This window comes from Nesoenas mayeri (assembly GCF_963082525.1).
Source record: "Nesoenas mayeri genome assembly, contig: SCAFFOLD_151, whole genome shotgun sequence".
Lineage (NCBI taxonomy): Eukaryota > Metazoa > Chordata > Aves > Columbiformes > Columbidae > Nesoenas > Nesoenas mayeri.
This window is the reverse complement of record NW_027660031.1, coordinates 23,656-39,112: the sequence shown is the minus strand read 5'-3', so window position 1 is coordinate 39,112 and position 15,457 is coordinate 23,656. Positions and strand designations below refer to the sequence as shown.

Here is a 15,457-nt window from a genome sequence, read left to right as displayed (position 1 = left end):
GGGGGGGGAGGGGCAGGGGTGACAACGGGGAGGGGACGATGATGAAGGTCAAGGGCTCTTGGGTGACCATGATGAAGGTCAACAGGGTCTTGGGTGACCATGATGCTCAATGGGGTCTTGGGTGACGATGATGAAGGTTTGGGGCTCTCAGGTGACGATGATGAAGGTCAATGGTTCTTGGGTGACCATGATGAAGGTCAAGGGCTCTCCAGTGATGATGATGATGAAGGTTTGGGGCTCTCAGGTGACCATGATGAAGGACAAAGGGTCTTGGGTGACCATGATGAAGCTCAATGGGCTCTTGGGTGACCATGATGGTCAATGGGCTCCTGGGTGACGATGATGAAGGTTTGGGACTCTCAGGTGACGATGATGAAGGTCAAGGACTCTTAGGTGACCATGATGAAGGTCAACAGGGTCTTGGGTGACGATGATGAAGGTTTGGGGCTCTCAGGTGACCATGATGAAGGTCAATGGGCTCTTGGGTGACCATGATGAAGGTTTGGGGCTTTCAGGTGAGGATGATGAAGGACAAGGGGTCTTGGGTGACCATGATGAAGATTTGGGACTCTGGTGACCATGATGAAGGTCAATGGCTCTTGAGTGACCATGCTGAAGGACAAGGGCTCTCCAGTGATGATGATGACGAAGGTTTGGGGCTCTGGGGTGACCACGATGAAGGCTCCGGGGTGACCATGATCAATGACAAGGGGTCTCGGGTGACTGTGACAAAGGTTTGGGACTCTCCAGTGACGATGATGAAGGTCAAGGGCTCTTGGGTGACGAAGGCTCTTGGGTGACCATATAACCACTTGGATTCTCTGGTGGCCATGAGAGACGCCAACGGGCTCTTGGGTGACGATGATGAAGGCCAAGGGCTCTCCAGTGCCACCGAGGATGATGTGACGAAGGCCACGAGCTTCTGGTGACGATGGTGATGGCCACTGACCTTCATCCCCCTTGGGGACCTTCAACCCAACCTTGGGTTGGGATGGACCCAAAGCACCACCAATCGTCCCCAAAACTGCTCTGGTGGTCTCCTCCCGGACGCCTGGGTCCCCTCGGAATCGACCCAGCGCTTCACCCCTCCCAAGGAGGAAGCTCCGCCCCCTGTGAAGATGATGATGATGAAGAGCGAGTGCTCTTCATTGAACTTGATGAAGACCAAGAGCTCTTTGAGGATGATGATGAAGACGAAGGGCTCTTCATTGACCCTGATGAAGACCAAGGGCTCTCCAAGGATGATGAAGACCAAGGATGACGACATCGAAGACCAAGAGCTCGTTAAGGATGATGATGATGAAGACCAAGGGCTCTTCGTTAACACTGATGAAGGCTGAAGAATTATGTCTCAGACCAAGAACTGAGGATGATGAAGACCAAGGATGACAACATCAAAGACCAAGAGCTCGTTAAGGATGATGATGATGAAGACCAAGGGCTCTTCATTGACATTGATGAAGACCAAGGGCTCTCTGAGGATGATGAAGACGACCAAGGGCTCTTCATTGACATTGATGAAGACCAAGGGCTCTCTGAGGATGATGAAGACCAAGCATGACGGCACTGAAGGCCAACGATGACCATTTTGAAGACCAAGGGCTCTCTGAGGACAATGACGAAGACAAAGGGCTCTGCGAGGATGATGAGACCAAGGGCTCTCCAAGGACAATGACGAAGACCAAGGGCTCTCCAAGGACAATGACGAAGACCAAGGGCTCTCCAAGGATGATGATGAAGACCAAGGGCTCTCCAAGGATGATGACAAAGGGCTCTCCAAAGATGATGACGAAGACCAAGGGCTCTCCAAGGACAATGATGAAGACCAAGGGCTCTCCAAGGACAATGATGAAGACCAAGGGCTCTCCAAGGACAATGATGACGAAGACCAAGGGCTCTCCAAGGACAATGACGAAGACCAAGGGCTCTCCAAGGACAATGATGACGAAGACCAAGGGCTCTCCAAGGACAATGACGAAAGGCTCTCTGAGGATGATGATGAAGACCAAGGGCTCCATGAGGACGCCGCCGGGGCCACCTCAAGCCTCCTCTTCGGCCTCCTCGCCGAAATCCTCCTCCTCCTCGGCCGTGGCGTCCTGGTACTGCTGGTACTCGGACACCAGGTCGTTCATGTTGCTCTCGGCCTCGGTGAACTCCATCTCGTCCATCCCCTCGCCCGTGTACCAGTGCAGGAAGGCCTTGCGGCGGAACATGGCCGTGAACTGCTCCGAGATCCTCTTGAACAGCTCCTGGATGGCCGTGCTGTTGCCGATGAAGGTGACGGCCATCTTGAGCCCGCGGGGCGGGATGTCGCACACGGCCGTCTTGACGTTGTTGGGGATCCACTCCACGAAGTACGAGCTGTTCTTGTTCTGCACGTTGAGCATCTGCTCGTCCACCTCCTTCATGGACATGCGGCCGCGGAAGACGGCGGCCACCGTGAGGTAGCGGCCGTGGCGCGGGTCGCAGGCGGCCATCATGTTTTTGGCGTCGAACACCTGCTGGGTGAGCTCGGGGACGGTGAGCGCGCGGTACTGTTGGCTCCCGCGCGACGTGAGCGGCGCGAAGCCCGGCATGAAGAAATGGAGCCGCGGGAAGGGCACCATGTTGACGGCCAACTTGCGGAGGTCGGCGTTGAGTTGGCCGGGGAACCTCAAGCAGGTGGTGACGCCGCTCATGGTGGCCGAGACCAAATGGTTGAGGTCGCCGTAGGTCGGCGTGGTCAACTTCAAGGTGCGGAAGCAGATGTCGTAGAGCGCCTCGTTGTCGATGCAATACGTCTCGTCCGTGTTCTCCACCAGCTGGTGGACGGACAGCGTGGCGTTGTACGGCTCCACCACCGTGTCCGACACCTTGGGCGACGGCACCACGCTGAAGGTGTTCATGATGCGGTCGGGGTACTCCTCGCGGATTTTGGAGATGAGGAGGGTCCCCATCCCCGAGCCGGTGCCGCCGCCGAGCGAGTGGGTCAATTGGAAGCCCTGGAGACAGTCGCAACTCTCCGCCTCCTTGCGCACCACGTCCAGGACCGAGTCCACCAGCTCGGCGCCTTCCGTGTAGTGGCCCTTGGCCCAGTTGTTGCCGGCGCCGCTCTGGCCTGGGGACGCCAAGGGGACGTTGTTGAGGGGTTGTCCAAGGGGGTTGGGGAGCTTGGGGGAGAGTTGGAGGGACCTGCGGGGACTTTGGGGACCTTCAGCCCAACCTTGGGGACCATTGAACCTTCATTGGGGACCTTCATCTGACCTTGGGGACCTTCAATCCAACCTCAGGAACCTTCATCCCAACCCTTGGGGACCTTGATCTCCTCATTGGGGACCTTGATCCTGATCTTGGGGACCTTCATCCGACCTTGGGGACCTTAAATCCAACCTTGGGGACCATTGAAGCTTCATTGGGGACCTTGATCCCAACCTTGGGAACCTTCATCCTAACCCTTGGGGACCTTGAAATCCTCATTGGGGACCTTGATCCCAACCTTGGGGACCATTGAACCCTCATTGGGGACCTTCATCCCAACCTTGGGGACCATCAAACCCTCATTGGGGACCTTCATCCGACCTTGGGGACCTTCATCCCAACCCTTGGGGACCTTGAAATCCTCATTGGGGACCTTAAATCCAACCTTGGGGACCATTGAACCTTCATTGGGGACCTTCATCCCAACCTTGGGGACCATTGAACCTTCATTGGGGACCTTCATCCGACCATGGGGACCATCAAACCCTCATTGGGGACCTTCATCCGACCTTGGGGACCTTCAATCCAACCTTAGGAACCTTGATCCCAACCTTGGGGACCTTGATCCTGATCTTGGGGACCATTGAACCTTCATTGGGGACCTTCATCCCAAGCTTGGGACCATTGAACTCTCATTGGGGACCTTCAAACCAACCTTGGAGAGCATCAAACCCTCATTGGGGACCTTCATCTGACCTTGGGGACCTTGATGCCATCTTGGGGACCTTCAATCCAACCTTGGGAACCTTCAATCTAACCATGGGGACCTTCAATCCAACCATGGGGACCACTGAACCTTCATTGGGGACCTTGGTCCCAACCTTGGGACCATCGAACTCTCATTAGGGACCTTCAAACCAACCTTGGGGACCTTAAATCCAACCTCAGGGACCACTGGACCCCCATTGGGGACCTTCATCCCAACCATGGGGACCTTAAAACCTATCTTGGGGACCATCAAACCCTTATTGGGGACCTTAGTCTAACCTCGGGGACCTTAAATCCAACCTTGGGGACTATCAAACCCTCATTAGGGACCTTGATCCTGACCTGGGGACCATCAAACTCTCATTGGAGACCTTGATCCCAACCTTGAGGACCTTTGAACCCTCAATTGGGGACCCTGATGTCACCTTGGGGACCATCAAACCCTCATTGGGGACCTTGATCCTGACCTTGGGGACCTTCAATCCAACCTTGGGGACCTTGAACCCAACCTTGGGGACCTTCAAACCCTCATTGGGGACCTTGATGTCACCTTGGGGACCTTCAACCCAACCTTGGGGACCCCAACCCAACCTTGGGGACCTACTGTGACCTCGGAGCCCCCATAGATGACATTTGGGGACAGGAAGTGACATCACTCACCGAATACGAAGTTGTCGGGCCGGAAGATCTGCCCGAAGGGTCCCGAGCGCACTGAGTCCATGGTCCCTGGCTCCAGGTCCACCAGGATGGCCCTGGGGACGTATTTACCCCCTGGGGACAATGGGGACAATGAGGGGGGCACCAGGACACCCCAAAAATGGAGCCGGTGCCCCAGAAAACCCCAAAATCGGCCAAAAAACGGCGAAAATCGGCCAAAAAACGGCCAAAATTGAGCCCCAAATTGCCCCCAAAGCTCCTCCACAATTGGTCCCAAAATGGACAGAATTGGCCCCAAAATGGCTCCGCAAACACCCCAAATTGCCTCATTTAAACCCAAAATCCCCAAAAGCTCAAAAGTGCCCCCCAAATTGGTCCAAAAATGGGGAAAATTTGCCCTAAAATTGCCCCAAATTGGGGTGGGGGATGTGGGGACATTTTGGGGGAATTTAGGGGGTTTTGGGCTAAAAATTCTGATTTGGGGCCAAATTCAAAGCCAAGATGGATTTTGGGAGCCAGGAGCAGATTTTGGGGGGCAATGGGGAGATTTTGGGGGAAAACAATGAGGATTTATGGGCAGATTTTGGGATGAAAAATGCAAATTATGGGGCACATAGAAACTCTGAGTCAGCAGATTTTGGAGCATAGAAGGTGGATTTTGGGGTGAAAAGTGGCCATTTTGGGGCAAAAAATAGCCATTTTGGGGTTCAATCAGCAAGAGGTTTTTGGGGTGGTATCAAGCGTTTTTGGGGGGGATTTTGGGGTGAAATGATGCGATTTTAGCCCGGCCGGACCCACCGGTGCAATGGAAGGGGTGGGGGGGGTTGGGGATTTGCTGTCATTGTCAGGATTTTGGGGGGAAATTTGGGGTTTTTGGGGGTGGGGATTGAGAGGGGACCCCCCGGGGGTTAGGGGGGTGTGTGATGATGTCATGATGACGTCATACCGGTGGCCTCGTTGTAGTAGACGCTGATGCGGTCGAGCTGCAGGTCGCTGTCCCCGTGGTAGGTGCCGGTGGGGTCGATCCCGTGCTCGTCGCTGATCACCTCCCAGAACTGGGCGGGGCCACAGAAGGGGGCGTGGTCAACAAGGGGGCGTGGCCAGCAAGGCTCCACCCCCTACCCTCCAGCCACACCCACCCTCAATGAATCCTTATTGGGGAATGTGCAACCAAACCCCTCGCGGTTACAAGTGGGAGGGGCTTAAAGGGGCAGGGCTGAGCGTGATTGGACAAACCCACCCACCATTGGTGCATGGGGAGTGAGGCCACGCCCCCAAAGGGGTGGAGCCTGCGCTGAAGTGGGCAGAGACTCATTGAGACCGAGCCTTGAATCTGATTGGGCGAGGCAGCCCAGTGGGCGGGGTTTTGAGGCCCGAGAGGCTGATGCGCTCTCGGGGTGGAGCCAACTACAGGAGAACCAATGGGAAGGCGGGACATGGCAAAGTGGGCGGAGCCAACCTGAGGGGGGCGAGGCCCCGCCCCTCAAAAAAGGGCGGGAACCGGAAACCGTTTGAATTTCAGCGACAGCCCCAAATTCGCCCTTTTTTCCCCCCCAAAAAACCCCCCCCCATCGGATTTTCCCCAATTTTTGACTTTCTTCACCCAAAAAAGGTACCGGGGTGCGAGGGGGAAGGAGGGACACGCCCTGAGTCAGAAAATGGGCCAAAACCGCACGATTTTGGGTTAAAATGTTGCATTCCGGCTTAAAATATTAATTTTGCACTGAAAAATGTGTTTTAGGGCAAAAAGCAGCGATTTTGGGGCTGGAAAAGCTTTTTTGGGGGTAAAAATGGTTGAAAAATGGGGTTTTGGGGTCAAAAAGCTGCTTTTTGGGCATTTTAGAGAATAAAGATGCTGCTTGGGGGCGGATTTTGGGGTCAAACCATCGATTTTAGGGACAAAATTGCCCCCGTGCGGCAAAAAAAAAAGGTGATTTTGAGGTGAAAAATACGAATTGTGAGGTAAAATTGAGAATTTGGGGCAAAAAAAGGGCATTTTAGGGCACAAAGAGTTGATTTTTGAGGGGAAAAAGCTGCATTTTGGGGCTGAAATAGCGTTATAAAGGGAAAAAAACCACATTTTAAAGCTGAAAAAATGATTTGGTGGTTCAAAAATTGTATTTTCCATCTAAAAATCCCCAACAAGACCCAAAATTCCGATAATTTCCCGTTTTAGGGCAAATTTCAGTGAACAAAACGTTTATTTTGAGGGTGAAAACTATTTTGGTCCCAAAATCCTTTATTTTGGGACTTTAAAACCTTTGGGTTTTAATTCCCGCATTTTTAGGTCTTGAAGAGAAAAAACCGCCATTTTGAGGCGTTTTTTGGGGTGAAAACGGCCAATTTTGGGACTAAATAATCCCACGGGGGCAACGCATCAGTATTTTGGGTCTAAAAACCCCTATTTTACCTCAAAACCCTTTTATTTTGGGTCGAAAAAGCCTCATTTTGTGTCCAATTCGGGCAGCACCACCCGATTCGAAACGCATTAAAAATAATGCTATTTTACGCTAAAAAACCGCATTTGTAGCCTAAAAAAAAGCTAAATAACCGAATTACGCGGCGCGAAGTCGTTTTTTAGGTGTAAAATGCTGCATTTTGGGGCGGTTTTGAGGGAAAAAAGCGCTTTTTGCGTTAAAACCCCATTTGGAGAAGCGGCGGGAAACAAAAAGCCGCATTTTGGTGGGGGGGGATCCGCCCTTTTAGGGTTGAATTTATGACTAAAAACCCCGCAATTGAGGCAAAAAATAGGGGGATTTTGGCACCGAGCGTCGCGCGAAGGTTTTTAGTGGGTGGGGGGGTGAGGGAAGTGGATTTTTGGTGCTAAAAAGGGCGATTTTGGGTGCGAAACGCGCGGCCCGGCGCCGCCATTTTGGCGCCGCGTGCGCGGGCGGGGCCGTCCCCATTTTGAGGCCGGAAACCTCCATTTTGGGACCGAATCGCTTCGTTTTTCACGCCGATCCCAATTCAATTCGCGATCCCGCTTCGGGATTTCACCCTTAAACCGGCGGAAAATGGGGAATTTTGGGTGAAAACCGCGCCGGTTCGCGGCCGCCTTTGTCTGAGCGCGGAGGGAGGGGCCTCTTAAAAGGGCAACGCCGCTTCGGGGAGGGAATAAGGAGGAGGGGGGGTGGGGTGGTCCACCCCCCGCCCCCCAGCCCGACGCCGCCCGCCCGCTGTTCACCTTGGCCCCGATCTGGTTGCCGCATTGTCCCGCCTGGATGTGGACGATCTCCCTCATGATGGCGGCGCTGGAGCGGTTGGGCCCCACTCGGGTCCTTTATCTGTTAAGGAAGGTGGCGCGGCCCCTTTAAGGCGAGATCGCTGCCGGCGCGGTGGCGGGAAACAATGGCGGCTCGCGCCGGCCGGCGCCGCCTCATATAGAGAAAGCGGCGGCGCCACGCCCCCCCCGCGCTCCCATTGGACGGTGCCGCCCGCTCCCCGCGCTGCCATTGGGCGGCGCGGGCGGGAGGCCACGCCCCCGCTGGGGGGCGGGGTGCTCTGCGCGCTCTGTGGTTAAAAAAAAAACGGTCCGCCGCCGCTCTGCCCCTCTCGGCGGACCGTCCCGCCCCTCCTCTCTATGCTCCCCGCCGGAAGGACGCGCGCGGCAGCCAATAGGAGCGCTCGCTGGGCGGTCACGGGAGGCGGTGGTGGCCAATGGGAGCGGGAGGGCGGGGCGAGGGGGCGGTGGCGCGGGACCGGTGAGTGTGAGGGGCATTTTGGGGGGTCCCAGGTGCACTTGGGGGTGGGGGGGGGTCGAGGGGCTATTTGGGGGCAACCTGGGGCCCTGTGGGGCAGTTTAGAGGGGTTAAAGGGGCAGTTTGGGGGCAATTTGGAGCCTTTTGGGGGTCCCAGGGGCACTTGGGGGGTTAAAGGGCATTTTGGGGGGGGTCCTTGGGGTAATTCGGGGGCTGGGGGGGCAATTATTGGTCCCCTGAGGTAACTATTTCTCCCCCTCCCCCCCCAGGTAATGAACGGAGGAATCGACCCCTCGGGGGGGACAGGTGGGTCCCTTCCCCAGACGCCTGGGTCCCTTCCCGGACGCCTGGGTCCCTTCCCCCAGACGTCCCCAAAACCCACCTTTTTCACCCCAAAACCTCCCCCGATCCAGCTGCAGGTGCAAACCCAGCGATTCCAGATGTTGCCGCCCCCCAAAACGGAGCCCGGGCCCTCGTGGAGAGCGATACAGATGTGGACTCCGATCCAGATGTTCCCGAGGACCTGGAGCCGCCGACTCCAGATGTTGGGCGCCCCAAATCCCGATATTTCCCCCCAAAACCTCCCGCAGACGTGACGCTAAAGAGGCCGAATCCAGATGTTCCGCCGCTATCACACGGTGACGAGGACAGCGATACAGATGTGGAGCTGGAGCCGCCGACCCCAGATGTTGGACACCCCCGAATCCAGCAAGTTCGACCCAAAAAGACCCAAAATCCAGATGTTCGACACAACAACGGGGGCATTGATGAGGACAGCGAGACAGATATCGAGGGCGACCCCCCAAATCCAGCTGTTCCCACCCCCAAAACGCCCCGGAACATCTGCACGGATCCCCCCGTGGTGCCGGAGACGCCGGATCCAGATGTTGCAGCCTCAAATTCGCCGTTTCTGGCCCCAAATTCGGGGGATGGGAAAGAGAGCGATAGCGACGGTGAGACGGCGCGGCCCCGGACGCCTGGGTCCCTCCCGGACGCCTGGGTCCCATCTCATGCCTCTTTGTCCCCACCCCCAGGTGACCCCTCCGTCTTCTTGGAGCCCACCCAGAACTTCCTGTCACCGGAGAATGACGGTTGGTGGCCCCGGACGCCTGGGTCCCCTTACCCTGGACGCCTGGGTCCCCCCCGGACGCCTGGGTCCTTTTCCGTAGGTTGGGATCCTGAGGAGCCCACCCAGCGCTTCGACCCCCCTGAGGAGGAGGAGAAGGAAACTCCACCCCCCGCTGCCCCGCCCTGCCCCGCCCCGGATGCCTGGGTCCTTTCCCGCACGCCTGGGTCCCCCCCGGACACCCGGGTCCCTTCCCAAACACCTGGGTCCCCCTCGGACGCCCGGGTCCCTTCCCGGACGCCTGGGTCCCCCCCGGATGCCAGGGTCCCCGCAGTGGTGACGGCGTCATCGAGTGAGGACGTGAGTGGACCCAGACATCCGGGGTGCATTCCACCCCCCCCATTCAAGGGGACCCAGGCATCCGGGAAGGACCCAGGTGTCCAGGTGCTGACCCCGCCCCCCCAGGAGGGGGCGGGGCTTCGCCGCAGCCAGCGATTGGCTCAGAGCCGAGGGGGTGGAGCTAAAGCAGGTGGGGCTTCAGGCCCCGCCCCTCCCAGCCCCGCCCCCCAACCGCGGCGCAGCGCCCGCCTCCAGCCCCACCCCCTTGCTCCGGAGCCGCCACTCACGAGGCACCGCCCACCAGCCAAGCCCCGCCCATCGGCCAAGCCCCGCCCCCCGAGGAGGAAAGCACCGGTGGGTGTGACCACAGCGGGGGGCGGGGCCGAGTGGGGTGGGCGGGTCCTGATTGGCCCAGGTGGGCGGGGGCTCATGGGGTGGGTGGGGCTTGTGGGGGTGGGACTGACTATGGCCCCACCCCCAGCAGGAAGAGGCGGAGCCTCCATTGGTCGCTGGGCCCAAGCTCCGCCCACGGGCGGGGCCAAGCGACAACCCCCCCCAGGTACTGTGGCCCTGACCCCCCACCCCGTGTCCCCAACATGTCCCCTACCTGTCCCTATGTCCCGTCCATCATTGTCACCACCCCTGGGGTGTCCCCAACATGTCCCCAAGTGTCCCCAACCTGTCCCATTGTCCCGTCCATCATTGTCACCACTCCAGGGGTGTCCCCAACCTGTCCCCAAGTGTCCCATCCGTCATCGTCACCACCCCAGGGATGTCCTCACTGTGTCCCCAGCATGTCCCCAAGTGTCCCCTTCTTGTCCCCAAGTGTCCCCAACCTGTCCCATTGTCCCGTCCATCATTGTCACCACCCCAGGGGTGCCCCACTGTGTCCCCAATATGTCCCCAAGTGTCCCCAACTTGTCCCCAAGTGTCCCATCCATCATTGTCACCACCCCAGGGGTGTCCCCAACATGTCCCCAAGTGTCCCCAACCTGTCCCATTGTCCCATCCATCATTGTCACCACCCCAGGGGTGTCCCCAACCTGTCCCCAAGTGTCCCATCCGTCATTGTCACCACCCCAGGGGTGTCCCCAGCATGTCCCCAAGTGTCCCCAACATGTCCCCAAGTGTCCCATCCATCATTGTCACCACCTCCGATGTCCCCAACATCCCCTGCTGTCCCCAGGTGCTGTTCACGGGGGTGGTGGCCACCCCGGCGCTGCTGGTGGCCCTGGGGACACTGGGGGGGTCGGTGGCCGCCGATGTCACCAGCTGTTCCCACCTGGTCACCGACCGCGTGCGACGAACCGTCAAGTTCCTGTGCGGGGTGGCCCGGGGGGTCCCCATTGTCACCCCCCAGTGGCTGCTGCAGGTGACACGGGGACACTGGGGACAAGGGGGACACTGGGGAGAAAGGGGACATTGGGGACACTGGGGACAGGGGGACACATTGGGGACCTTGGGGACAACAGATCCCCGTTGTCACCCCCCAGTGGCTGCTGCAGGTGACACAGGGACATTGGGGACAAGGGGGACACTGGGGAGAAAGGGGACACTGGGGACAAGGGGGACATTGGGGACAGGGGGACACATTGGGGAGCTTGGGGACAACAGATCCCCATTGTCACCCCCCAGTGGCTGCTGCAGGTGACACAGGGACATTGGGGACAAGGGGGACATTGGGGACAAGGGGGACACTGGGGAGAAAGGGGACATTGGGGACACTGGGGACAGGGGGACACTGGGGACAAGGGGACACATTGGGGACCTTGGGGACAACGGGTCCCCACTGTCAACCCCAGTGGCTGCTCCAGGTGACAGGGGGGACATTGGGGACAAGGGATGGGGACACTGGGGACAAGGAGAGGGGGTTCTGGGGACATCGTGGCCTTGGGGACAGAGGGGTGTTCAGGGACACAGTGGCTCTTGGGGACCTTGGGGACAAGGAGATGGGGGGTTGAGAACAGAAAAGGGGATTTGGGGGACGTGGTGGCCTTGGGGACAATGAGGGGCCCTTGGGGACATGGGACAAAGGCCTTGGGGACAAGGGAAGCGGCTTTGGGACCACGGTGGCTCTTGGGGACAAGGGAGGTGGCTTTGGGGACAGGGGGGTGTTTGGGAACAAAGGGGTGGGACGTTGGGGCCCAGGGGTGAGCGCGGTGTCCTCAACGTGTCCCCAACGTGTCCCCAACGTGTCCCCAGAGTGCGGCCGCCGGGCGGGTCCTGTCCCCGGGTCCCTTCCTGGTCAGTGACCCCGAGCGCGAGGGACAATTCGGGTTCCGATTGTCACTGTCACTGCGGAAGGCGCGACAGCGCCCCCTGCTGCAGGTCAGTGCCACCCGCTGTCCCCAGTGTCCCCAATGTCCCCAGGGGTCCCCAATGTCCCCAGGGGTTCCCAATGGTCCCCAATGTCCCCAGGGGTCCCCAAGGGTTCCCAATGGTCCCTAGTGTCCTCAAGGGTCCCCAATGTCCCCAGGGGTCCCCAGTGTCCCCAAGGGTTCCCAATGGTCCCCAATGTCCCCGAGTGGCCCCAGGGGTCCCCAATGTCCCCAAGGGTTCCCAATGGTCCCCAATGTCCCCGAGTGGCCCCAGGGGTCCCCAATGTCCCCAGGGGTCCCCAATGTCCCCAAGGGTTCCCAATGGTCCCCAGGGGTCCCCAAGGGTTCCCAATGGTCCCCAATGTCCCCGAGTGGCCCCAGGGGTCCCCAATGTCCCCAAGGGTTCCCAATGGTCCCCCAGTGTCCCCAGGGGTTCCCAATGTCCCCAAGGGTTCCCAATGGTCCCCAGTGTCCCCAGGGGTTCCCAATGTCCCCAAGGGTTCCCAATGGTCCCCAGTGTCCCCAAGGGTCCCCAATGTCCCCAGGGCTTCCCAAGGGTCTCCAAGGGTCCCCAATGTCCCCAAGGGTTCCCAACTGTCCCCAGGGGTCTCCAAGGTCCCCAAGGGTCTCCAGTGTCCCTAAGGGTCTCCAATGTCCCCAGCTGTCCCCAAGGGTTTCCAATGTCCCTAAGGGTCCCCAACTGTCCCCCAGTGTCCCCAACTGTCCCTGAGTGTCCGCGCATGTCCCCAAGTGTCCCCAATCCTCTCCAAGTGTCCCTCTTGTGTCACCCCCCCCGTCGCTGTCCCCAGGGCTACGAGATTCACGTCACCCCCGGGGTCCGTCCCCCCCCCGAGGAAATGAGGGACATTGTCACCTGCGCCGGGGGCACCTTCCTGCCCCGCCTGCCCCGAACATTCCGGGTGAGGGGACGTTTGGGGACAACGGGGACACTGGGGGCACAATGGGGACATGGGGGGGACGTTGGGGACGCTGGGAGGGGGACATTTGTGACAATGTAGGGGGGACACTGGGGGGTGTTAGGGACAATGTGGGTGACATTGGGGACACTGGGGGGTGTTGGGGACAATGCAGGGGACATTGGGACACTGGGGGGACATTGGGACACTGGGGGGGTATTGGGGACAATGTTTGGGGACCCAAAGCCACCAAGGGTGGGCTGGCGGGTCCCTATGGGAGGGGGAGGCCAAAATGTCCCCTCCCTCCATTGTCCCCTCATTGTCATCCCCTTCCCCGGCCCCACCCCCTCTTCCCCTGGCCCCGCCCCTTCTTCTCCTGGCCCCGCCCCCCTCTACCCTGGCCCCACCCCATCTGCCTGCTCCCTATGACCCCTCTCTGGCTCCGCCCCCTCTTCCCACTGGCTCCACCCCCCTTCCCCTGGCTCCGCCCCCTCTACCTGCTCCCTATGTCCCCTGGCCCCGCCCCTTCTGCCCGCTCCCCATGTCCCCTTCCCGGCTCCGCCCCCTCTTTTCCTGGCTCCGCCCCCTCTTTTCCTGGCCCCGCCCCCTCTGGCTGGCCCCGCCCGCAGCCCCGCCTCCTGGTGGTCACGTGTCCCGCGGACGCCGCGCGCTGGGGGCGGGCCCAGGCGCTGGATCTGCCCCTGAACTCCGCCGAGCTGCTGCTGACGGGCGTGTTACGTCAGAGCCTGGAGCTCCTCCCCTTCCGGCTGCCGGCCACGCCCCCCGCCCAAACCCCGCCCCCAACCCCGCCTCCCTGACCGCGGGCGGAGCCCGGAGCTCCGCCCCCTCCACAAACCCCACCCTCTGGGCGGGGCCGGTGGGTGGCCACGCCCCTTCCCGCTCACGGCCACGCCCCCTCCGGGCCACACCCCTTCCAGTAAACGCCGCCTTTGAGCCTTTAAAAAATGAGCCAATTCCGGGTGATTTAGGGGAGATTTGGGTGGGGTTTGTGGGTTTTATTTGGGGGGGGGGGATTTGGGGGTTTCTGGGGGATTTGGGTCGGGGGGGATTTGGATTTTTGGGGGGATTTGAGGGGTTTTGGGGGATTTGCGGGCGGGGGGGGAAATTTGGGGTTTTTTGGTGGAAATGGGGGGATTTTGGGGTGGAAATCCGTGAGGCTTCCCATGGTCCCCATGAGGCCATTGTCCCCAATGAGGCTGTTGTCCCCAACCATGGAATTGTCCTCATGAAGCCGTTGTCCCCAACGAGGCCGTTGGTCCCCAACGGTGCCACTTGTCCCCAATGAGGCTGTTGTCCCCAACCATGGAATTGTCCCCATGAAGCCATTGTCCCCATTGAGGCCGTTGTCCCCATTGGCGCCACTTGTCCCCAATGAGGCCATTGTCCCCAATGAGGCCATTGTCCCCAGCCATGGAATTGTCCCCATGAAGCCATTGTCCCCAACGAGGCCATTGTCCCCAATGGTGCCACTTGTCCCCAATGAGGACATTGTCCCCAACAATGCTGTTGTCCTCAACCATGGAATTGTCCCTATTAAGCCATTGTCCCCAATGAGGCCATTGTCCCCAATGACGCCACTTGTCCCCAGCTATAGAGTTGTCCCCATGAAGCCGTTGTCCCCATGATGCCACTTGTCCCAACGGTGCCACTTGTCCCCAATGAGGCCATTGTCCCCAATCATGGAATTGTCCCCATGAAGCCATTGTCCCCAACAAGGCCATTGTCCCCAATGGTGCCACTTGTCCCCAATGAGGCCATTGTCCCCAATCATGCCATTGTCCCCAACGAGGCCATTGTCCCCAACAAGGCCATTGTCCCCAATGGTGCCACTTGTCCCCAATGAGACCATTGGCCCCCAATGGTGCCACTTGTGCCCAACGAGGCCATTGTCCCCAATCATGGAATTGTCCCCATGAAGCCATTGTCCCCAACAAGGCCATTGTCCCCAATGGTGCCACTTGTCCCCAATGAGGCCATTGTCCCCAACAATGCCGTTGTCCCCAATCATGGAATTGTCCCCATTAAGCCATTGTTCCCATGACACCACTTGTCCCCAACAATGCCATTGTCCCCATTTATGGAATTGTCCCCAACGAGGCCATTGTCCCCAATGGTGCCACTTGTCCCCAATGAGGCCATTGTCCCCAACGATGCCGTTGTCCCCAATCATGGAATTGTCCCCATGAAGCCATTGTCCCCATGACACTACTCGTCCCCAATCATGGAATTGTCCCCAATCATGGAATTGTCCCTATTAAGCCATTGTCTCTATTGAGGCCATTGGCCCCCATTGGCACCACTTGTCCCCACCAAGGCCATTGTCCCCATTTACGGAATTGTCCCCAACGAGGCCCTTGGTCCCCATTGACGCCACCTGTCCCCCCCGCCCGTTGTCCCCAGCAGCGCCCCCTAGCGCGTCCCCCGCAGCAGCGCCGGGATGGCGGCCCTGGCCTGGTGACACCCCCGCTCCACCGCGGTCCCCCCGTGGCCACCCCC

At 59.1% G+C, this 15,457-nt stretch overlaps 2 protein-coding genes across 2 annotated transcripts; one reads left to right on the top strand and one right to left on the bottom strand.

The window, feature by feature from the left end:
* Nucleotides 1-1,910: 1,910 nt before the first annotated feature.
* Nucleotides 1,911-7,939, bottom strand: TUBB (tubulin beta class I). The gene is made up of 4 exons (XM_080364446.1): nucleotides 7,787-7,939; nucleotides 5,549-5,657; nucleotides 4,606-4,716; nucleotides 1,911-3,097 (listed from the first exon to the last, which is right to left on the bottom strand). The coding sequence occupies exons 1-4, from the start codon at nucleotides 7,841-7,843 to the stop codon at nucleotides 2,040-2,042; spliced, it is 1,335 nt and encodes a 444-aa protein (XP_080220572.1). The 5' UTR covers nucleotides 7,844-7,939; the 3' UTR covers nucleotides 1,911-2,039.
* A 358-nt stretch (nucleotides 7,940-8,297) lies between these two features.
* Nucleotides 8,298-13,758, top strand: MDC1 (mediator of DNA damage checkpoint 1; the record flags this gene model as incomplete). Its single annotated transcript, XM_080364444.1, has 9 exons — nucleotides 8,298-8,303; nucleotides 8,570-8,606; nucleotides 8,714-9,253; nucleotides 9,335-9,465; nucleotides 10,190-10,264; nucleotides 10,892-11,077; nucleotides 11,908-12,033; nucleotides 12,833-12,943; nucleotides 13,570-13,758. Exons 2-9 carry the CDS (start codon nucleotides 8,573-8,575, stop codon nucleotides 13,756-13,758), a joined length of 1,392 nt encoding a protein of 463 aa, XP_080220570.1. The 5' UTR covers nucleotides 8,298-8,303; nucleotides 8,570-8,572.
* Nucleotides 13,759-15,457: the final 1,699 nt, after the last annotated feature.